The following is a 22,374-nucleotide window of genomic DNA, read 5'->3' as shown; positions in this document are numbered from 1 at the left end:
TCATTTCTCTTCTAACTACTTTGTAGCAAAAAGTATCCAGCTTCCCCTCAAATCCTCTTCCAAACTTTAACTCTGATGATTTTCCTTTGGAACTAAGGAATTCTGGTTAATTTAGCTAGTTATCTTGCTCCTAGTTGTTGCTGTCTATTATGTGCTAGTATCAGAGACACCATTGTTATGCCTAACGTTTATGTGTATTCTGGAGATGTGCACATTGGTCCTAATCCTTACATAGTCAGCACTTTATCCACAGAGTTATCACCCCAGCACCTGCCTGATTTTGTGACGTCTGATTCAAAAAGCATGGCTTTCTACTCTCATCTAGCTTTCTCTTCATAAAAGCTACTAAGATATCTAGCTGTCTTGCCCGTTTTGGTTTTCCCTCATTCCAAAAAAAAAAAAAAACTTTAATTTTTTTATGTGAGATTAGTTATTGATAAACTGTACTCTGCATTCCCTAGAGACACAACTCATGGTATAAACAGAAATAACAGAAGACTCCTCCAAGCAAGAAGGACTTTGAGGATTGCCATGCTCAGAGTAAATGGAGCACCTACCCTCAGATAAAGCCCCCTGTCAGAGAGGTAGCTGACAGTCTGCAGCATTGCCTCCTCCTGGAAGGATCCCACTCTTCCTGCACTTCTCTCTGGAGCAGCAGACTTGCCTCAAGGAGACAAGTAAGTGGAAGAATAGGTAGGAAACAGGGTGGACAGTAAGTTTGAAACTGAATAGATAATACAAAATAGAAATTGATGGAAAAGTTAAAAGAGCCATTAGAAGCACAGTGATTATGACATGCTGGTACTACAAAAATAATTCGGTACTGAATCTCAAATTCACATTGCCAACTGCTCCACTGAAAACATGAAATGAAGCCAACCCCAAGGAAAACAGACATTACTGTCTATGACGTCCATCTTCAAGTGTTAGCGATGTAGAGGACGTTTTAATGTAACCCCAGGATAAAAAAGAAAACTTCTCACTGGGCAGTATTCCTCTGTGAGCAAAGTTTCTTGCATTCTCATGAGTTTTAGTTGGACCTAAGACCTTCTCCTCTGGAGCCAGTTGATGCATTTTCTTTTCAGAAAAGCACATTACATGTCTTCAAGTGACAAGGCAATCTGAAGTGAAGGGAGAGGGCACCTGTGCCACTCTTAGACATTAGCATACTGTGCAAAAGAGAAGGGTCACTGAAAGGGGAGGGAAATAGCTTGAGCTAGAAGGAAAAACAGTAGCTTCAGCTCCATATGTCATAGCAGGAGAAAGCAGACCTACAGTGAAACCTAGCCATTTAAAGGAGGGAGAAAGAGAGGACAATCCCAACAACTTTCTCATTTTCACAAAATGAAAATGCTAAGGAGAAAAAGTAAGTCCAAATTTCTGAATATTCTTAAAATTATTACAATAATAATTAATCTAAAATTATGTGAAGATAATGGAGACATATGGTAAACAAAAACTAACTTGAACATTTGTGTGACCAAATAAAATCAAGTAATGAGAAAGTCATTTTTGAAAATTTAGTGCAGAAAATATAAAAGGACATTTGCAACAGAAAAACTAATGCAATAGTAACATCTTATAATCATAATAAATGCCATGGGGAAAAGGGATCTTTTCTTATATTTGTAATGTTTTGTTGTTAATGTGTGGCTTTTGCATGATGGGGAAAGCATACTTGCTACAACTCACAAGAGGAGGTCAGAGGACAGCTCCGTGGACTATCCTCTCTCCTTTGAAGTTTATATGGGACCCAGGGTTCAAATTCACGTTGTTAGGCTTGTTTGGCAAGTAGTCACTAAGCCATATTGCTGGCCCAGAACAGGATCTTTTTTATATAGGAGGATGGATATGACTAGGAAGAGGCCAATAGGAGCCAATCAACTACTTAAAGAATGTTTTTTTCTGAATTGAGCTAGAAGAGGAAAAAGAAGAGTTAGTTATAGCATATCTCTGGTGAAGAGTCAGACAAAGTTCAGGAAGAGGAAAAATTTAAAGCTTTCATTTACTATTTTGATTTTAATAAATCATCATGAGTAAATAATTACACTAACCTTTTATGAGGCAATGAACTGGAATCTGAATGGGCTATTTCTGGCCTGACTTTGGTTAAAAGGGATGGAGCTAAATTTTACATGATTAAGTTAGGTCTCGTCTAACTTTTGCATGATTCTTTATTCAGTATTTTATATTCTTAATACACTTTAGGAAGTAAGGTCAATCTGTAAAGAGTAAAGCTTGACACTAGGAATCTTACCAAAGGTTTTAGGATGAAAACCAGGAATACGACAGTTCCAAAGATTCTTGGCATCCAGTTAAAGAAATGTATAGTGGCTAAAAAAATAAAAAGATACAGGATATTTGCTCTACATGGCCAGGCTGGGATGAACACTTGCAGGAGAATCAGTGGTACTAAAATTTGTCATTAGGGTATTAGCATGGGAGACTTAGATTCAAAGAGAGAGAAAAAAATGGATGCATGATTGAGCCATCCTGGTCTGATGTGGTTCTGCACATCATGGATTCATCAAAGTCTCAGAAACTAGAAGGTGGTCACCCATGAAAGGTGGTCCCATAATTGTTAAATTGGACATCTTTTTACCCGTCACAGGAAATGGAACCTTGCCCTCATGAAAAAAATCTCATCTAAAAGGTAGTTAGGTTATTCCTCTGAGTTTTCCTCTTCTGGGATTCAATACTGCTCAAGAGGACAATAACTTACCTCTGTGACTTCAGGCCAAGTACAGACACACAATGAAGGCAGAGATCCTGTTTCAGTTACTGTGGGCAAAACTAGAGTTAGTTTTCTTAAAAGCCCTTTCTATGTCCACCAGCGCCACCAACTGGAACACAAGTGTCCCAATACAGGAGCTCATTAAAAACATTTCAGATTCAAGGACACAATAGGTATCTTATTTACCTCCATCTTAGTTAGCAAACATGAAAAAGCTTTAAAGCCACCAGTGTGCATATGTTTCTGTGAATATTACTTTGCAATTCCTTTGTGAAAATACCAGGGGATATGATTGCATATTCATACGCACAAATGTATAGTTGTGCAGAAATCCAGTCTTCATAAATGGTGGTAGCCTATTGGAATTCATAAGTATGGAGTATTGTCAAGAACACAGATGTTACTCAATATAATAATAATAATAATTCTTGATTGCTTTCACTTGCATTTCCAAAATGGCACATCACGTTGGAAAAAAAAAGAAATGTTTTCTAAACTTATAAGCAATCTGTAAATCTTTGTGAAGAGCTTATTTACCTCCATCTTTGACCCAGTCTTCAAGTGTGCTGTTCAATTTCATGCTTTTGGCTTTCAAAGGTTGCTTGTGTTTTCAATGACACTACTTTATTACATATTCTATGTTTTCTCCAAGCCTATGGATCAGCTTCCTGTTCTCTTCATTTTGCATTTTACAAAGCAGAGATTTTTAAATTGAGTGAAATGATACTAGTCAGTTTCTTATCACTGTAACTAAATACCTGAGAAAATGAACTTAATGGAGGAAAACTTGATGATGTTTATAGTATCTGAGAATTCACTCCATGACCAGCTGGTTCCATCTCTCAGTAGGAGCAACAAATTGGTAATAAGCTTTTTAATATGTCACTTTGGGAGGCAGTTTAGAAACAAACTATAACATTAATAAATGCTTTATTCAATTTGGTTTTATCTAAAATGCTATAATCATACCAGGATTTTATCTAGGATTTCTTCTATTTTACTTTTGAAAAGATAGGAGTTTTATGCTTTGCATTTAATTTCATAGTTCATTTAAACATGTTGTTATATAAATGTTTGTGAGATAGTTTTTAGAGAATTTCATACAATATATTTTGATCCTATTTATCTAATTCTGCCATCTTTTCCTTTCTCATCTCCCTACCCTACTGACTGAACTTTGTATCCCTTTTTAATTTAATTTTTTATTTTTTCCACACTCTCCAGGTTCAGTCTGTGCTGCCCATATATTCTTGGATGTGTGGCCATTCACTGCAGCCTAGACAATCTGACAAGGGAAACACCTTTTAGAAAAACTAACTCTAACTCTCCCAGTATCTGTAAAATACCAACAGCACCTCAGCTAAGAAGGAGCAGGTCGTCATATCTACTTCTGTTCCCCATGCTGAGATTTTTGTCAGGCCTGGATTTGTGCAAATTTAGTACATGCTGTCATGACTGTGTTCGTTCACATACTTACCTTTTCCTTTCTGTTGAGAAAACACTGTTTCCTAGTAATTATCCACCATCTTTGGCTCTTACAATCTTTTTGCCAAATGTTCTGCAAGAATTAAGAGCCATGGGAGGTGGAGGTATGAGATAGATGTCCCAAATATGGCTGAGAACTCCACAGTCTCTTATTTTCTGAACCCTGGCAAGCTGTGAATCTCCTTTTAAATTGCTGCTTGCTGCAAAATAAGCTTCTCTGATGAGACTTAGGTGATTCACTAACCTATGGGTGTAATGATAAGTCAGCAAGAATCAGTGAAATACTGTCGATTTAACAGAATAGTAGGGGTAGGCTCTTGAAAACATATAAACTGTCTAGACATCATTTGCAGAAATAGTAAGAGGCATGGGTATCAACTTGAAAAGTTCTTAAATCTTAACAGAAAGTGATTTATTACTCCTGTTATATTCACATCACTAATGCAACAGAAGCATGCCTTGCTATGATGACAGACAGGTCATTAATGTGGGTTACAAATTCTCAGATAGGAAATATTTATGATTAGCTTTTTGTGTGAAGCAGATAAAGCCCTGATTGGATGTTGAGGGAACCAATGATGTTCTGAGTGGATGCATGTTGTTGACGTGGCACTACTGTGAGTCAAGGACACTAATTCCCTAGACACGCAGAAGGGTCAGCCTTCTGCCACTGAAGCTCAGAAGGCAATTCCAAAGCCTTCCACTGGTCTAAGTGAAAAGATTAACAATGTATACAAGACCTATCAACCTGAGCATCTTCCTCCTGGATGAGGGAATCCTGAGACTGCTCCCTTTCAAAGACCTGCTACAAAAATTAGCTAAGTCTGCTTCCTCCTTCAGAAATATAAAATAAACACAATGAGTTTCTGTGCTGCACTTAGTACCTTTCATCAGAGTGAGCATAGCTTACCCGATCTTAGCTTTTCTGTACGTGTGTCTGTCCTTTCTCTTTCACTGGTCAGCTTAATTCAATACCTGAAGCCATGCAGATGACAGAATCCAGCAGCATATGTAGCAACTTCCACCACTGTGAAAGCTAGCCAGTAGGGATAGAGACTCCCAAGCAAGAACCAGCATTTTAGGACTCAAGTATGCAGTGTCTTCAACAATAAGGTCTTACCATCAAGTTTTAGGATGAGAACAGGAGAACTAACCACAACTTGTAAGTTTGGGAGTCTCACACTGGCCAACACTTCTAAAAAGGATAATGCAGTTCTTTCACTGTTCATCTTTTTATGTTAACTGTGATATCTAGTAAGAGAATAATCACCCATAAATAGAGTAACTCCATTTTAACTTGTTTAAAAATATATGCACATATATGTCTTAGAAAGCATCTACAGAAGTAGGTTTCCTAATGTCATTTTTGAAGGGTCTTCAGTGTTAGTTATGCCTCCATATTTCCCTAATTTTTACTGTCCTCTCCATCTCCCCCCATACTTATACCACACACATAAACTCCCTTACTATTTTTGAATGAATTCAAATCAATGTGATATATCTCTCCTCCCTTTAAATGTCACCCATGGCCTCTTACTAATTCCCTAAAATTTACACATATACATTATAGATAGTAATAAATTTTTATAGATATTTCTGTTCAAGTATATAATTTAATTTAGTACTTTGAAAATAATTTATTTATTATTTTGAAATATTTCATGTCATGGATCCAAGGGGTCTGTCCTTTTCATATAATATTAGAAAAGTTGCTGATGCCTTAGGCAGACAAGCAGACAGCAACATGGTAAGAACACTAGACAAATATCATGACTGTAAGGCAAAGTGGAGGTCCGTTCTCATATATTTTAGAGGAAGCTTTATGTTCTATACTAATGACTGATGAGCACTCCATAGTGCATGCTTGCTGTCAGGCTATCTCTGATACTTGGTTGTAAGGAAGGAAACGAGTCTTCAGCCTGAGACCTATATACAAAATCTGTTATGAGGGTGGAAAGAGCAAAAATTTAGAAAAACAAGTTAATGAAAAAACTTTGCAAAATGGTGTGGTCCTTTCTAAATATACTCCCTATACTACATACCTTTTCCACCTCCTATCACTTTGTCTCCTTTGTTCTCCACAAAATTTTGTTAAGATTTATTTATTTTTATTTATGTGTATGAGTGTTTTGCTGTATGTGTATATGGGCATTGCATGTATGCCTACTTCTTGTGGAGGCCTGAAGTAGGAAGCGGATTGTTCTCCTTCCCCTGGCTGCCAGACTACTCAAGTTGCCTGTGGTCTGAAGACCCAGGGGAGGACAGAAACAAAGATATAGGTGGCTGTGAGCACATAGGAGAAAAGAAGAGCTTGCAAGTCTGTGACCAGAACAGCTTGTTTATTGGGGTAACAGGCTAGTTTATATAGAGCTTGAAGACAAAGAAACAGTAGAAATACAGCTAATTTGCATAACGTGACCTTTTATCCCTATGAAGTAGATCCAGGTTTTTCAATCCAAGTTGGGAATGAGTACCTGACCCATATTGTAAACCTCTGAGAGATTTCCAAGGTGCTGGTGTGTTTCATGGACTCATTTGATTCTGTAGTTCCACAAAGAATCCTGTACAACTTGATCTCTCCTGTGGTATGAGTTGTGTATAAAAGACTCATACTAACAATACACACACACACACACACACACAGACATGATATGAGATGTCCTTCTGTATATGTGTTGCTTTTATTGGTTGATCAACAAATCTGTTTGGGCCAACAGCTTAGCAGAGTAAAGTCAGACGCAAAAATCAGAACAGAGAAAGAGAGAGAGAGAGAGAGAGAGAGAGAGAGAGAGAGAGAGAGAGAGAGAGAGAGAGAGAGAGTAAATGGACTCAAAGAGATGCCATGCAGCTGCCAAAGGAGAAAGATGCTGGAACCTTGCTAGTCCCTCATGGTTGCGTGCCTGTATGGCCTGAAGACCAAGAATCAGTGGAGGGTGTCCAAATTGAATGAATGCACAGAGCACAAGGTTGAGGTGGAACAGCTTCTTTATTGTTCTGCTGGGGCTGGGCTTTTATACCATGGTGCCAAATGAGGAGGGGGCTGTGAAGGGACTGTAACCCGACCCCAACAGGGTTCAAGGAACAGTCACCATGCACTCAAGAGTCCTTCCCCTACTCCAGGAGCAGAGGGTAATTTTTATGTCAAACATGTTTTTCTTTGCAGTTGAGCACCTCAAAAGGGGGCAGGGATATCATAACTCAAGGCAGCTGTTCCCACAATTCCCCCTTCTTTATTTTATAATAAGGGTTCCTGTCTCAGGTCCTGCAAGGGAAGTGCCTTCCCTTACTCATCATAGGGTCCCCGATGCCCTGTCTTAGGTAGGGGTCTCCTCAAAGGTTGCCTGTCCTTGGAGACACTCATTTTTTTCAGCATCTGCAGCCACACCTCATGACTTCTGGGAGAGTCATGCACCAGACTGAGTAACACCTGACGGTGGACAAACTCAGTCAGGGTAAAGATGTTTAGGACTCGTTTTAAGAGGAGCAGGCCTACTACCACCTCTACTAGTCCCAAGATCCCCAAGGACAAGGCACCTCCCCATTGCTGCACCCAACCCCCAATCTGGGCCATGGTATTCCACCATCCCTCAGCAGATACAGGTTTAGCACAAGTTTCATTAATTGCAATAATTTGATGTACCAAAGAGCGGGTAAAGTTTACAAAGGAATCATTCCAAGGCCCCCTAAGGTAAGCATTAAGGCACTGCATCTCAAAAGACATATTTTTCACTTCCATAAGGGTCACACAGGCAGAATGATAAAAATGAGAACATCCATCTTCCAAAGGTGGTTAGGACAGAGGCCTGAGTATTAACACCCTCTTTGGGGGCATTATGAAATGGAGCACAAGCTGGACATTGGGAAGTTATTTGAGTAGCCATGGCTAGAGAACAGCCAGAGTGAAACTTTAGAGAAGAGGCATTTAAATGATACTTTTCATGAAGATGACAGGCTCGTTGTTCCTCAGAAAGGAACAATGCCATTGGGTGGGTGAGAGTATCAGCAAGCTTATTTCACTCTGTCAAAGGCCCTGGCAGATCAGTGTGGACCCGAATATAGCCAACAAAAGCAGGAAAAACTCTTTGGCATATAAGACTTTGCAGCTGAACCAAAAGGTGAAAAACCTGAGAGGTAGGTAAATATGTATGGTGAGGTTTCCAATGGCCCAACAATACTTGCCACATATATACTATCCAGTATACAAATTAAAGGGTTGATCCTTGAAGAGGGAAAAGGCCATAATGCAGGCCATGAATTCTGCACCTTGGGCAGAAATTGGACCTAGGGGCTGCTTTTCTTTAATTGAATCAGAGACCACCACCACATAGCCCTTGGAAGAACAGCCGGTGAACACTGAGCGCACTCCCTTGAGGAATTGGAAGGGCTGCTTTTCTTTAATTGAATCAGAGACCACCACCACATAGCCCTTGGAAGAACAGCCGGTGAACACTGAGCGCACTCCCTTGAGGGGAGAGGTTAATAATTCTTGGAAAGATAACAGGATGATTCTTTAAAATGAAAATTAAAGGGAATCAGGATAATGGTTATCAAAAATGGCTCCAGTGGTTGCGATAAACAAGGTTCATCCATCTTGAACCCTCTGTAGCCTTGTTATTTCTTCCTTTTGATAAGGGATCAGAAATTTATTTAGAATCTTGCCAAAAACTTGTAAACTAAAATCATATGCCTTCCATAGGAGCTGCAGCACCATTTCATAATATGGGGTCACCACCTTCTCGGGGGAAGTGGGTAAATGTAGCCAATAAATGGGTCCCCCTTGCCAAAAAATGCCGGTCGGTGAAATCTGTGAAGAAAAGACCATGAAATAAAAAGGGGGGGCAAAATCGAGGCAGCGAAGATGTGCTTGCTCAAGAGCATTAAGCAAGGCATATAGGGCTTCTTTTGCTGCTGGAGTCATGATCCTGGGGGAGGCAGGGGAAAGGTCCCCAGGCAGTATGTCATAAAGGGGCTTAAGAGTTCCCGTAGGAAGGGAAAAGGAGGAACGGATCCACTGAACATCTTTCAATAATCTCTGCCAGTCATGGAGGGTCTGTAAATGGGAGCAATCCAGCTGCAGGCTCTGAGAATGAAGCCCAATGGATTGGATTTGAAAGCCCAGATAGGAATAGGGGGGCTGCATGTGCACCTTCTCTGGGGCCAAAATGAACCCATGTCCCTCCAGAAGGGTCTGTAACTCTGCAAACATTGATAAACTTTCCTCTTTTATTGGTGTTGCCAGAAGTATATCATCCATATAATGGACAATATGGAATGAGGGAAACTTACTCTGAAGTGGATCCAAACAAGCTGCCACATACATTTAACAAATTGAAGAACTGGTGACCATGCCCTGGGGGAGAACGACCCACTGATGGTGCAGGACAGGCTCTTGAAAAGTAATGGAGGGAAGACTAAAAGCAAAGCGAGCGCTATCCTGAATATTCAGGGGTATAGAGAAAAAAACAATCCTTAAGGTCTATAACAACCAAGTGCCATTTTTGGGGAATTGCCACCGGGGAGGGCAAGCCCTGCTGAAGGGGTCCCATAGGTTGCACGGTGGCATTAATGGCACACAGATCCTGTAACAGTCACCACTTGCCAGAGGACTTTTTTATAACAAAGATGAGAGCATTCCATGGAGAGGTAGAGGAGACGAGATGTCCAGCCTACAATTGTTCTTCAACTAACTCATGGGCCGCCTGAAGCTTCTCTCTAGACAAAGGCCACTGTTCTACCCACACTGGAATGTTATCAAGCCATTTAATTGGTATGGGCGCTGGTGGCGCAACAGTGACCCTCATCAAAAATGACCCAAGCCTCTTCTATCCTTGGGGGCATAGGTATCAGTCGGGAGGTTCACTATCGGGCACATTAAACCTTGTTCTGACTTTCCTGTGCCTTTGCCCTGAGTCCATCCCATCTTTTGCATTATTCTGGTGGCTTTCTGGGATGATGAGGGGCCCTGCATTGTGAGAATGACCCCCATGTTTTCCAAAATGTCCATACCCCACAAATTAACTGGGAGTCCCAGGAGGACATATGGTTGGAAATAGCCTGTCTATCCCTCTGGATCCTGCCATTTTAGAATTTTTGCACTTTTGGGGGGTATCGCCTGGCTAATCCCCCGAATGGTGGCAGTCCCCACCTTCTTAGGCCATGCTTTAGGCCAATGTTTTTCAGCCAGAATGGAGACGTCCGCCCCTGTATCCAGAATTCCTATAAAGGGTCTATCCTCTACCTTTAAGGTGAGTTGAGGGCGTTTATTCAAGGTGGCTACCCAAAACGCAGATGCCCCAGTTTCCCCTAAGCATTGCCTTTCCCAATTCTCTTTTAACACAGAGGTGTCATAGGGGACCACTGGTATGAGGATTAATTGGGCGATTCATTCCCCAGCTGGCACTACTGTCACTCCCCTCTCCACAGAGGCCATAATCCTAATTTCCCCTTCAGAGTCAGGATTCACCAGTCCGGGATGTATACGGATGCCCCTAAGGAACACATTAGCACGTCCCAACAGTAAGCCCATAGTACCTGGAGGTGGGGGGTCCCCTCACCCCTGTAGACAGGGCCTGTATTCCCATTTTGGGTGTCAAAACTGTTCTGGCGGCAAGACTGAGGTCCAGTCCGGCACTCCCTGGGGTTCCCCAGACGAGGTCTAAGATGTGAAGGGGCTGCTCTGGGGGACAAAACGAATCCTGCCGCTCCCTGGAAGGGAGGTCATGGCCCCATACGCACTGGATTTGGGGCCCTGGGACTGGACCCTCTTCCAGTTTCCCTGATTGGTAGGAGGAAGAAGAGGCTGTCCCTCCACATCTGTCTTAGAGCGACAATCATTGGCTCAATGGTATCCTCGCTTGCACCGGGGGCACAGTGCCGGGCAACAAAGATTTTTAGTTGAATTTTGGGGGCACTCTTTGAGAAAAAAATGTCCAATTTGGCCACAACCAAAGCAAGTCCTCGGTCCCTTGGCCTTTTTGGGGCCCTAGTACAGCGGCCAAGACCTGTCCCTGAATAAAATTCCCATCGATGTCTCGACATATCCGGATATAGTCATTAAGACCCTTCTTCCAGTGGGGACGGAGGACTTCCTTACCTATTGGTAATACCTATTGGAATACCTATTGGCATTCTCATAGGCTATCTGCTTTACTATAGGCATGGTGTTTCCTACACCTCCAAAAAGTCGCTCTTCTACTTGTGTGAGTCAATCTACAAAATCTGAAAATGGTTTGGAAGGTCCCTGAAGGATTTTAGACAGGTGATCTCCACCGTCAGTTAGAGGGAGGGCCCTCCAAGCCCTGATGGCCACAGTTGCCACCTGGGCATACACTGCCAGATCGTACTGAAGATGTTGCTGGATGGTCCCAAAAGCACCTGTCCCCGCCAGCATGTCAGCATTTCTCTGGAGTTGCCCATGCTGTACATTCTGAGCAGCAGTCTGGGTACATCTATCCTCAAACTCTCCTCTCCTTATAAGGAAGTCTCCCCTACTAAGTGCTGTGCCACAGATCTGCTACCAATCACTTGGGGTGAGATTGAGGGCCAGAAAGGACTCCATCAGAGACAATGTAAATGGGGCTTGCATGCTGTATTGGCTGGCAGCTTCCTTTAATTGTTTTAAATCCTTAAAGGCCAGAGGTTCTTGAAGACGAATAACCTGCCCTGGATTGTTGGGGTCGGGAATTTCCATAACAGGGACAACCACTGGGCAGCACTTAACGCCTCCCCAAGGAGCCTCCTCCTAGCCCAACCAAGTGGGAGGGGCCGGAGGGGTCCTGAATGGGTCAGAAAGAGGGTAGAGAGGAGGCTTGTTCTGCTCCCCAGAGGTCCCTTTTGTTTTTTCTTTTAAATAGGCCCTGCATAATTCTCACTGCAGAGCTGCGATTTCTCCCTCCAGAGTTTCCTCTTCTAAGTCTGTTGATTCCCCCAAGCCCTATTCAAAATCAGACAAAGAAGGGTAGAGGCCTGTTTGCTCTGAAGAATTTTGCTTGGGATGAACCCCTAAGCTCTGAGGGGAAACTCGGTCCCAGGATTTATTTCCCTCCCCGGTCTCTGGAGGTTTTCCCTTCATAGTCTCATAAGTTTTTCTCTCCTCTACCTTACCGGGTAGAATGGTTCCACGTCCGTGTCGGAGGCAATATCAGAACAAAGCGAAGCCTTAGTTTCATTTTCTTTTTTTAAAAAAAATTATTTTTATTATGTATACAATATTCTGTCTGCGTGTATGCCTGCAGGAGAGAAGAGGGCACCAGACCCCATTACAGATGGTTGTGAGCCACCACGTGGTTGCTGGGAATTGAACTCAGGACCTTTGGAAGAGCAGGCAGTGCTCTTAACCACTGAGCCATCTCTCCAACCCTCAGTTTAATTTTCTTGAATTTCAGACAAGACCTCTTTTGTTGCCTCCAAAGCCTACTTAACCCAGGCTTTCTCTGTAAGCAGAGCATCCCTGATCAGTCACCAAAGGGAGAACGTGGCAAATGGCAGGACCTCAGGTCCCTCCTTTCTCAATGTTTTTTGAAGATCCCCTCGGACATGTTACAATTCAGAAATATTGAGAGCCCCACTGGTGATGAACCAGGGACTTCACGTCTCAATAGTTTTGAGAAAATCTTCTAAAGTCTTAGTTTTTACAGCTGTTTCCTGCTCTTTCAATAATCTCTTTAATTGAAAATTTATCTCTGATTTACTGGGGGTATTTCCCATATTTCTTTTTTTCTTCCCCAATACGTCGCTGCCAGGTAAAGGGATGACCCTGTCCACTCACCTCTCTTTCCAATATCTCGACGGGGACCTCCAAATGCCGCACCTGCATGTCCTGAAGACCAAAAATTCAGGTTGAATGAATGCACAGAGCATGAGGTTGAGGTGGAACAGCTTCTTAATTGTTCTGCTAGGGCTGGCTTTCATACCATGGTGCCAAATGAGTACGGGGCCTTGAAGGGGCTATGACCTGAGCCTGACATGGTTCAAGGAACGGTCACCATGCACTCAAGAGTCCTTCCCCTTCTCCAGGAGCAGATGCTATTTTTATGTCAAACATGTTTTTCTTTGCAGTTAAACACCTCAAATGGGGGCAGGAATATCATAAATTGGGGTGGCTGTTCCCACACATGGTGATACATTGATTAATGGTGATGGGTTGGTTTAAGTTTTAGAGCTAGTTAATAAGAAGCCTAAGATAATATGTCAAGAGGTGCTGTAATTAATATAGCTTCTGTGTGATTATTCAGGTCTAGGAAACTAACAAACAGTCTTCACTAACATGGTTACATGGTTTTAATGAGAAAGACAATAGGATCATATCTATGAATGCTTAATTCCCAGTTGGTGGAATTCCCCGTGAAGGATTAGGAGCTATGGCCATGTTGGAGGAAATATGTCACTAGAGGTGGGCTTTGAGGCTTCAAAAGATTCAAGACATTCCCAGTCTCTCTCTTTTTCTCTTTCTCTCTATTTCTCTCTCTTTCTAATCTCTCCCTCCATTTCCTCCATTTCCCTCCCTCATCTTTCTCCCATCTCTCTTTCTCTGTGTTTCTCTGTCTCTGTCTTCCTCTATCACTCTCTCATACACACACAGACACAAAGACTATTTTGCTTTCTCTCTGAATTGTTCTTGTGTTTCAAAATGTGAGCTCTCAGTTATTGTTCCAGTACAAGGCCTACCTGACTGCTGCCAAGCCTCCTGACATAATCATAGACTCTAACCATCTAAAATAATAAGCTTCAAATTAAACAAAGTTGTCTTAGACATAATGTTTTATTTCAATAGAAAATACTCTAAGAGTGTATCCTAGAACAAAATGAAAAAGTTAGAAGTAAGCGACCAGTATAAACAAAGTAGAAATTTGTTTATGATAGCAGGTCAAATCAATACTACACAACTTAAGATTTATTCAGAGATATTTCATTGGAAGCAATAAACATAGGTTTCACAGAAACAAATACAGAAAAGCTAATTAAGATATAGAAATCACTGTTATTTTAAGATAAAAAATTAGTTGTCACCTAATTTGTATTAAAATTTAATCATTAACTTAATGGTTCTGATGTTGAGTCAATGTAGGAGGAAAGGTATAAAATCAGTCTACTACATTAAAGTTCTTAATGATAGCTAGATACATAAATTATATTCATAAAACAGAAAATAATACAGCAATGATTTTACATGAGTGTAAATAAAGCAATTAGATGAAGGCATGAAAAACCTTGGAGACTCATCTCTTAAAAACACTTACATATTGAATAATGTGGATAAGATATCTTACAGTTGAGACACAGAATAAATAAATATCTATTTTTCCAGAGCAATGGACACAGCAAAGTTCATCCCTGATGAGCCTCCATCCAGAACCAGAAGAAAGCAAGATCTCCAGGAAAAGCTGACAGAAGTGGGGTTGTCTGTTGACTACTGGCTGCCTAAGCTTCAGGAATACATGGGTGTGACCTGTGCCCAGGCCTTACAACACTTAGAAGAACAAGACCTCCAGAAGCTGAAGTCCCAGACACAATACACATGGGAAGAAAAGGCTCTGGAGAAGCTGCTTGACCTCTCACAGCCAAACAGTGTTGCAGAGTTCCAGGATACTCCAGGGGAGATGATAGAGAGCAGAAAGCAGCAGGCAGGACAGGCACTGCAGGAACTGAGGGCCTTGCAGTCAGAAGGGAAGCATAGACAGGAAAAGGAAGTAAGGATGAAAGAAGCAGAGTTGAGGCAAGCAATGGAAATCCCCGAAGAGTGCTGGCCAGGGCCAGAAGTACCCCTCAATGATATCACTGAAACAATGGACAGACATCTCAGTCACATAAAAGCAACAATGATAAAATGTCAAAACTTCTCAGATAGAGAACTGCTAAGATTCACATCCGGTGGACTGGTCCTGCAGGGAATTTATAAGACCAGCCACCAAAAGGACTTGGCAACAAGGAGAGAAGAACTACTCAGGGTCCCCAGGGAATTGTTCCTCTTTGGGTCTGAGCAAGGAAAACGGATGGAAACAAAAGAATTCACATCTTTTAAAGAAGAATCCCTGTTCACTGAAACTGTGGAGAAGTTCGGTTTCCGGTTAACACTTTTAGCCAAGGCTGGAGGCTGGGGATTTAATTTTGAAGGTGGAATGGATAAAGTCAAGCATTTAGAATCCAAAGAAGTCCATCAATCACATTCTAAGCACACTTATTTCTGCTCATCGAAGTTTAGCTACAACCCACTAGCCTCCTTCCATTTTTGCAAAGATCAGCTCCAGCTCTCCACTGCTGCTCTCAAGGAACTGAAAATCATAGAGGAACAACTGGAACACACAGAAGGACCAGACAGATTCCTTGTAGTGAGGAAAAGGACTGAAAACTTCTTCAACAGATTTGGCTCTCATGCTAATCAAGGCCCTGTGCATTTCGGGGGAATATTCTACTGGAAGGCCATTTCAGAGGGTTTCGAAAGTGGCCATCTGGATTATGTGAAGCAGCAGGCAGCAGAGGCCTTGGATAGTTATGTAAGAGGGAGCTACAGTAGCTTTGGAGTTGAAGTTGGGGGAGGGACGACTGCATCAGATGCACATTCAGCAAACTCCTACAAAAATTCAACTAATCAACAGCTCCAAATCAAAGTTCAATTATCTATGGCCCAGATAGGTGGCCCACCAGAAGCAAATGGAATTGTTCAGTGGACAACTGGCCTTCTTGCCAGCAACAAAACCTGGCATGTCATTGACAGAGAATTTCAGCTGGTGCCCATTTGGGACATCATCCTATCAAATCACAGAAGCAATTTTAAAGATCCCTTTCTGGTGGCTAACTGCCTGGCAGAAAACTATACTGCTCTGACAGGCCTTGCTGCCCACATTCAGGCTGGAGAAGATATGCTGAGTATCATAAAGGAAGCAGGACTTTTCCTAAATGATGTGAAATCCTGGGAGGTCTCAGACCCTGAAGAACAGCTTAACTACCTGATGGATTTTATGCAAACACTGGCTAACAAAAGAAAAGGTTATGATGTTTGGATTAATACATGCCTTACAAATTGTAATCTACAGAATTTTCTTATAAACACTGTCAACTTTTGCAAAAAATCTTCAATTAAAAATACTCAGTTTATTAAATCTCAATTCCGCTGCCTTTTAGAACCCCATGTACATAAAGTGAAAAACTTTCCTCAGGTGAAGTCAATCATGCAGTGGATGGACCAGACAGAGTCAGAAGAACAGCAAATCAAAATAACTGAATTCTCTGAATTCTTTAAAAATTTAAAAGAAATCAAAGTATCTCTCACAGAAGCAAACATCGCATCTGAGTCCCCAAAAGTAATGGAAGATGCTCAAAGAAAGGCTACCTGTGATGTCACCACAGCTCTTAGCTCCTTCTTGAACTCTCTCAGAGAAGCAGAGCAGCCAGACATGCAGCTGCTACTACTCTGCATTGCAGCTGGTGTAGGTTATCAGCTGGAAAGCAATGTTTTCCAGCCTCTCCTGGGGTGCGCTGAGATAAACTTCCTACTGGATGAAATACAAACTGTCCAACACAGATATCAGGAGCTCAAAACTATCTGCACTGACAGGGCACAGGCATTCCTAGTGCTCAAAGCACTGACGGCCACAGTTGGACCCTCAGCCATTTCTCCAGAAGAAAAAGCACAACGCTTGACATTAACAAGGCAGCATATGGAACACTTACTATCTAATAAAGTTGCACATCTCCTCACAAAATTTGGAACCAATCATGATTGGGTGAATCTAGAGAATAATTTGAGATTACTCATTGATGGGAACTATGAAGATGCCATCTCTTCTTTGCAAATGGATGAGATAGAAAAGCAATTGCAAAGTCTCCAGATTAAAAAGAAAGAACAACAAAATGATGATAGCAATGAAAAAGAGGTGATTAAAAAAGGACCCTTTCTAGACTTACTCCAACGACTGGGTATAGAACATCACTACCCAAAAAAGATGAGTAGAGCAGACTTCCATCTGATCTATAAGACTTCTGTGGATAATACACAGCCAAGATCTGAACAGGAACTTCCTTTCTATTTCCTACAAAAGCTACTGATGCTAGATTGTGGGTTCAGATATCTGATCTTCAAAAATGATGGAAATGCAGATGCCCAAGATTCTGACACTCCCTCAAACCAGGAATATTATGTTATTGATCCATACGAAGAGCTGTTTGATGACAGTGATGAAGTCACTAATTCTTCACCCACTGAGTCCCGGCCCCACATTCACCCAATGGACATCCAGATGGCCATTTTTCACTGTGCAGATGATCTTGCCAGGCAATACATTTTGTCCAAACTTTCCATTTGTCAATTTGCACTCCCCCTTGTGGTGCCAAATCCCAACACTTCTCAGATGGAATTCTCTCTCTGGTCTCTCAGAAAAATCAGGAAAAGTTGGCAAGAGTCAAGTAAATCATCACAGGACAAGAGCTACAGTCACAGGAATCAGCAGATGTGCTGTGTCTCTACCCCCATTGTGTCCTTCATTAGAGTTGGAAATGACTTCTCTGCTTCCAAATCTCAGATCATGAACTCTCTCCTCAGTAGACATAAACATGATGTGTTTTTTCACAGACACTGCAGAGGAAGCAGCAAACACTGTGTACTGATGGAAGGAGTGGTGGAGGTCTGCTGGTTCTGTCCTGGAGGTCAAGGTGAGGACAGATTTGACAAGTGTGTGGCCTTCACTAATCTTCATGGAGATGCCAAAGAACATAGGCAACAACTCAGCTTCCTGCAGGATATCTCTTCCCTCATTGTGATTCTCATGTCAGCTTCTGATGACAATAAAGAAAACAAAAACCTTGTCAGAGACCTGTGGCAGTCATCAAAATCTGTGATCTGTCTGATTGATGACAAAGAAAAAATCATGACTAAGAATTCAGGCAGAAGGGTGAGGATTGGAATTAGAAATAGAAATGAAGCAGAATTAACAGAAGAACTCACGACTGCCATTAAACATTTACTAGAAGTCTTTGGCACTGCTCTCAGTATAGAAGACTGTTCACATATGGCTCAGACACAAGGATTCATGATTGATGAATACCAAAGTGCATTGAAGGAGGCCAAAGAAAAAGCACTGACAAATAAGAAACTCCTAGAGCAATCTAAGGTATCTCAGATAAAAGAAAACTTGCTGCCTCTTCAGGGACAACTGTGGCACCATTGGTGTAGGAAAGACAAAGAACTCTATCATCTGCGAGAAAAAGGGCATCGGAGCATTGAACAACACAAGAGTGACATTCAGAAAGAAAAACAAAAAATACGGTGGCAGCAGTTTAAAAAGGCCTTCCCTCTCAATGGTTTCATGAAATCTGTCCTACAAATTCTCGAAGAAGACTCAGAAAATGACCTCAAATTCTACTTCTTATACTGGTTAAATGTGGTTTTGGAAAATCTAACTATGGAACACTTGGAGATTTTACATAGAAAACAACAATATTTGTGGTCACAGGTACAGGCAGAAAAGCAGAAAGCACAGAAGAGCAGCTCCCTGACACTCTGGCAGGAGCAGATAGAAGCCATCTCTACTGAGATTCTCAACTGCACTTTAGGATTTGAGCACTTTCTCCGAGAAGTTGCCCAGATGTATGAAGCTCTGAAAGAAACTTTCTCCTCTAGAGATAGTCTTTTTTGCTTCCTCCCCCAGATTGCTGCAGATTTGATGGTAGCTGGTCTTCCCATTGAGCTGATGGATGGAGATGCTTCATATGTTCCTCTAAAATGGGTGGCAGCTGTTTTAGACAAGATCTCAGAGAAAGTTGGAGACAAAAGACTGTTTGTTCTCTCTGTCCTTGGCCTACAGAGCTCAGGGAAATCCACCCTACTGAATGCACTGTTTGGGTTAGAGTTCACAGCCAGTGCAGGCAGGTGCACCAAGGGGGCATACATGCAGCTCCTGAAGGTGGAAGAGACATTCACAAAAGAACTTGGCTTTGATTTTGTGCTTGTTGTAGACACAGAAGGGCTTCGGGCTCCAGAACTCAACAACAAATCCCACCATTGGGACAATGAGTTGGCTACATTTGTCATTGGCCTTGGAAACTTGACTCTGATCAATATTTTTGGGGAGAATCCATCAGAGATGCAGGATATCCTACAAATTGTTGTCCAGGCCTTTCTGAGAATGAAACAAGTGAAAATCTCCCCCAGTTGTTTCTTTGTCCATCAGAATGTGGGAGAAGTTTCAGCTAAAGACCAAACTATGGAAGGACGAAGGAGACTAGAGCAGAGACTGGATGAGATGACAGAATTAGCTGCAGAACAGGAAGAGTGCTCAGACATAACCCGCTTCAGTGATGTAATTAGATTTGATGTCAATAGTCATGTCTACTACTTTGCTCACCTCTGGGATGGCAATCCCCCTATGGCTCCTCCCAATCCTCACTATAGCCACAATGTCCAGGAGTTGAAGGCTGGGATTCTTAGGACTGCTCAGCATGAATCCAGAGGAAGGATCATGAAGATCTCAGATGTAAAATTTCGAGTTCAGGATTTGTGGAAAGCCCTGGTCAGTGAGAACTTCATTTTCAGTTTCAGGAACACCCAAGAGGTCATAGTCATGAGTAAACTGGAAACCATGTATAACCACTGGACCTGGGAACTGAGGAGTCATGTGCTGGACTTACAGAATCAGTTGAACAATCAGATTCAGAATGGGAAAATCCTGACAATCACAACTAATGCACTGGAGGGTCCAGTCAGTACAAAATATGAAACCATCAAGCAAAAATTTGACAAGTATTTTCAAGAAGACCCAGATAGTGAAACATTGGTTCAATGGAAAGCAAATTTTGAAAATAAGCTACAAATGCTTAAAGATGCACTTATTTCAGACACCAGAAAGAAATGCAATGAGCTCATTAGTCTTAAACAAAGCCAAGAAAGACTAGATAACCAAAAGTCACAATATGAAAATGAACTGTTAGAGAGGAGCCGAGAGTTGGCTTTAGATGTGAAGGGTAAAAAATTAAGTGATGAAGAGTTGCGTGAGAAATTCGATCAAGTTTGGACAAGTTGGATCTACAAAGTGTCTTCTAATGTACCCCTTGTCATTGAGCCTAACATTGATTCAGACGCTGAAAACATTTTCCTACAGTGTTTCAAAAAGGACAAAAATATTACAGAAAGACTAAAGAAAAACAATGGAGAAATGTTTGACATCAATTATGACAAGCATGTCCAAATGAAAAAAAGATGTTTTATATTTTCAAAAAAGTTAGAAACTTGCCATAAAGAGTCAATTAATGAAACTACCAACAAAATTTATTTAAGATTTGATGAAATAATTAAAAATATTCGGAAGCAAAAGCGTGATTACAGCCAGCATGATTTTCATGAAATCCCGATGATAATAGAAAATGAACTGAAATCTGTTTCCCCTATGGAAAACTACACATTTACCAGAGACTACACCATTGACTTATCCTTGTGCTTATTCCAAAGGGCATCTGAGAGTTTCAAAGAAATGCATAAGGCATTTAAAAGAGCAAATGATCCTGTGAATTATCTGGAGAGCAAGAAAGACGATTTTTTCATGAGTTTTAAGATCTCCTGCCAAGGTGCCACATCCATCACATCTTTTGTGGACTTCCTGTGGCTCAAGCTCACTCCTGCTATCTCTGCCACTATATGGGAAAAAATGGGCCTTAAAGTAGCTGAGGACATGGGAGTCACATGCCCTGCATTCAATGGAAACAGAGCTAACCTGGAGAGACATGTTCTCATTTCTCTGGCAGAAAAAGAAAACTTTGATAATTATTGGCAGTACATTCATCATCCAGAATCCTTTTTCAGGTATTACATTAGAGACCATATTAGAAGATACTGTTCAGAAAAAGATGGTGAGAAAATAAAGACTCTTTTAAAAATAAGTTTAGGAGACATAAAGAAGGCCATCCTCTCTGCCATTCATAAGACCACAGAAGTAGCAAATGAAAGCAGCACTGCTTCTCGCTGGTTGGATTTGTTCTGTGGTCATCTAGGGAGCCACCTGATCTTTCCAAAAAGAGACCTGATAAGCATCGAGCACCTGGAGATAAAGGACACTGAGTTTCTCAAAGAAGCCATGAGTGCAGCTTTGGATCCTGCACTGAGGAAAGTTGAAAAGGACTGCTCAAGTAAGCCCATAGATGAAATGGTTCCTGACATTGAGAAAATTCTCTCTGAGCATCTCTGTGGCTGCTGGAAACAGTGTCCTTTTTGTAAAGCAATTTGTACCAACACCATTCCCGAACATGATGGAGACCACAGTGTGCAATTCCACCGTCCTCAAGCTGTCAATGGATGGCATTATCATAAAACAGACTACTTTACCATTAACTGCTGTACTACTTCTGTAGCAAGTGATAGGTCATTTACTTTAAATGATGTCGATTGGTTCCCATATAAAAAATATCGGACAGCAGGAGGTAATTTTGCCACATGGAGCATCACCCCAGACTCATCTGTCCAGCCATATTGGAAATGGTTTGTCTGTCACTTCAGATCAGAGCTAGAAGAGAAATACGGAAAAAAATTTACAGTTTTAGGTACTATTCCAGATTCATGGACCAAAATCACAAAGGAAGAAGTACTTGATGACTTGAAAAATTAAAAATAAATTGCCACACACAGAACACTAGCACTGCCACACAAATTTCACATTAGCCTAATGGCAATTTAGGTACCATCTTCAAGGTTCTACCTTTAAAATGAAATAAGTAAAATCTAATTAATTAACATCTCAATATTTGAAGATTTTCTTCTAAAAAAACCCTTTTTCTCCTGTGATTTCTTCGGCTTAAACATAATGTGCTAAGCATGAGAATGTATGATAAAATCAGTAACCATACGAAAACCTGTTTCATACTTGATTATTTCTAATATGCGTTTAAATATTTAGTGACTTGGGAAAAGTGTTATTAGGAGGAGATGCTAGTATTTCTGGGTGTGACAGAGTCCTTTAGAAGAACTGAGTGGGAAACTCAACCAGCAAATACATGCTACCTTAAATTAGTTTAAATAGATGTTTTTACCCACTCTAGTTATGGGACAACCTTGCTGACTTTCATTGTATCAACCTTCATTAATTATTAAGGATGCCAAAGTAGAGCAATTTAAATAGCCTCTCTTCTGGAAAAAATCAGTCACATTTGCTCAGAACAAAGCCATGGATTCAGAA

At 41.3% G+C, this 22,374-nt stretch overlaps 2 protein-coding genes across 3 annotated transcripts in view; one reads left to right on the top strand and one right to left on the bottom strand.

Annotated features, from left to right (window-relative positions):
- LOC142851304 (small ribosomal subunit protein eS6-like) overlaps window positions 1-11,257 on the bottom strand; it is a 36,725-nt gene extending 25,468 nt beyond the window's left edge. The window contains 2 exon segments of the mRNA XM_075975179.1: window positions 8,483-8,681; window positions 10,955-11,257. Of these exon segments, the coding sequence (XP_075831294.1) occupies window positions 8,483-8,681; window positions 10,955-11,257 (502 nt within the window).
- The window catches only part of LOC142849530 (interferon-induced very large GTPase 1-like), an 88,516-nt gene extending 66,466 nt beyond the window's left edge, over window positions 1-22,050 (top strand). For both annotated transcript variants that reach the window (XM_075971803.1, XM_075971802.1), the window contains exons 2-3: window positions 462-677; window positions 14,526-22,050. In XM_075971803.1, the coding sequence (XP_075827918.1) occupies window positions 14,530-21,807 (7,278 nt within the window). In that variant the 5' untranslated portion in view covers window positions 462-677; window positions 14,526-14,529 and the 3' untranslated portion in view covers window positions 21,808-22,050. The remainder of the gene's footprint in view (window positions 1-461; window positions 678-14,525) is intronic.
- The last annotated feature ends 324 nt before the right edge of the window (window positions 22,051-22,374 follow it).

The sequence above is a fragment of the Microtus pennsylvanicus genome, chromosome 5 (assembly GCF_037038515.1).
Source record: "Microtus pennsylvanicus isolate mMicPen1 chromosome 5, mMicPen1.hap1, whole genome shotgun sequence".
NCBI lineage: Eukaryota > Metazoa > Chordata > Mammalia > Rodentia > Cricetidae > Microtus > Microtus pennsylvanicus.
This window is presented reverse-complemented; position numbering and strand designations above follow the sequence as displayed.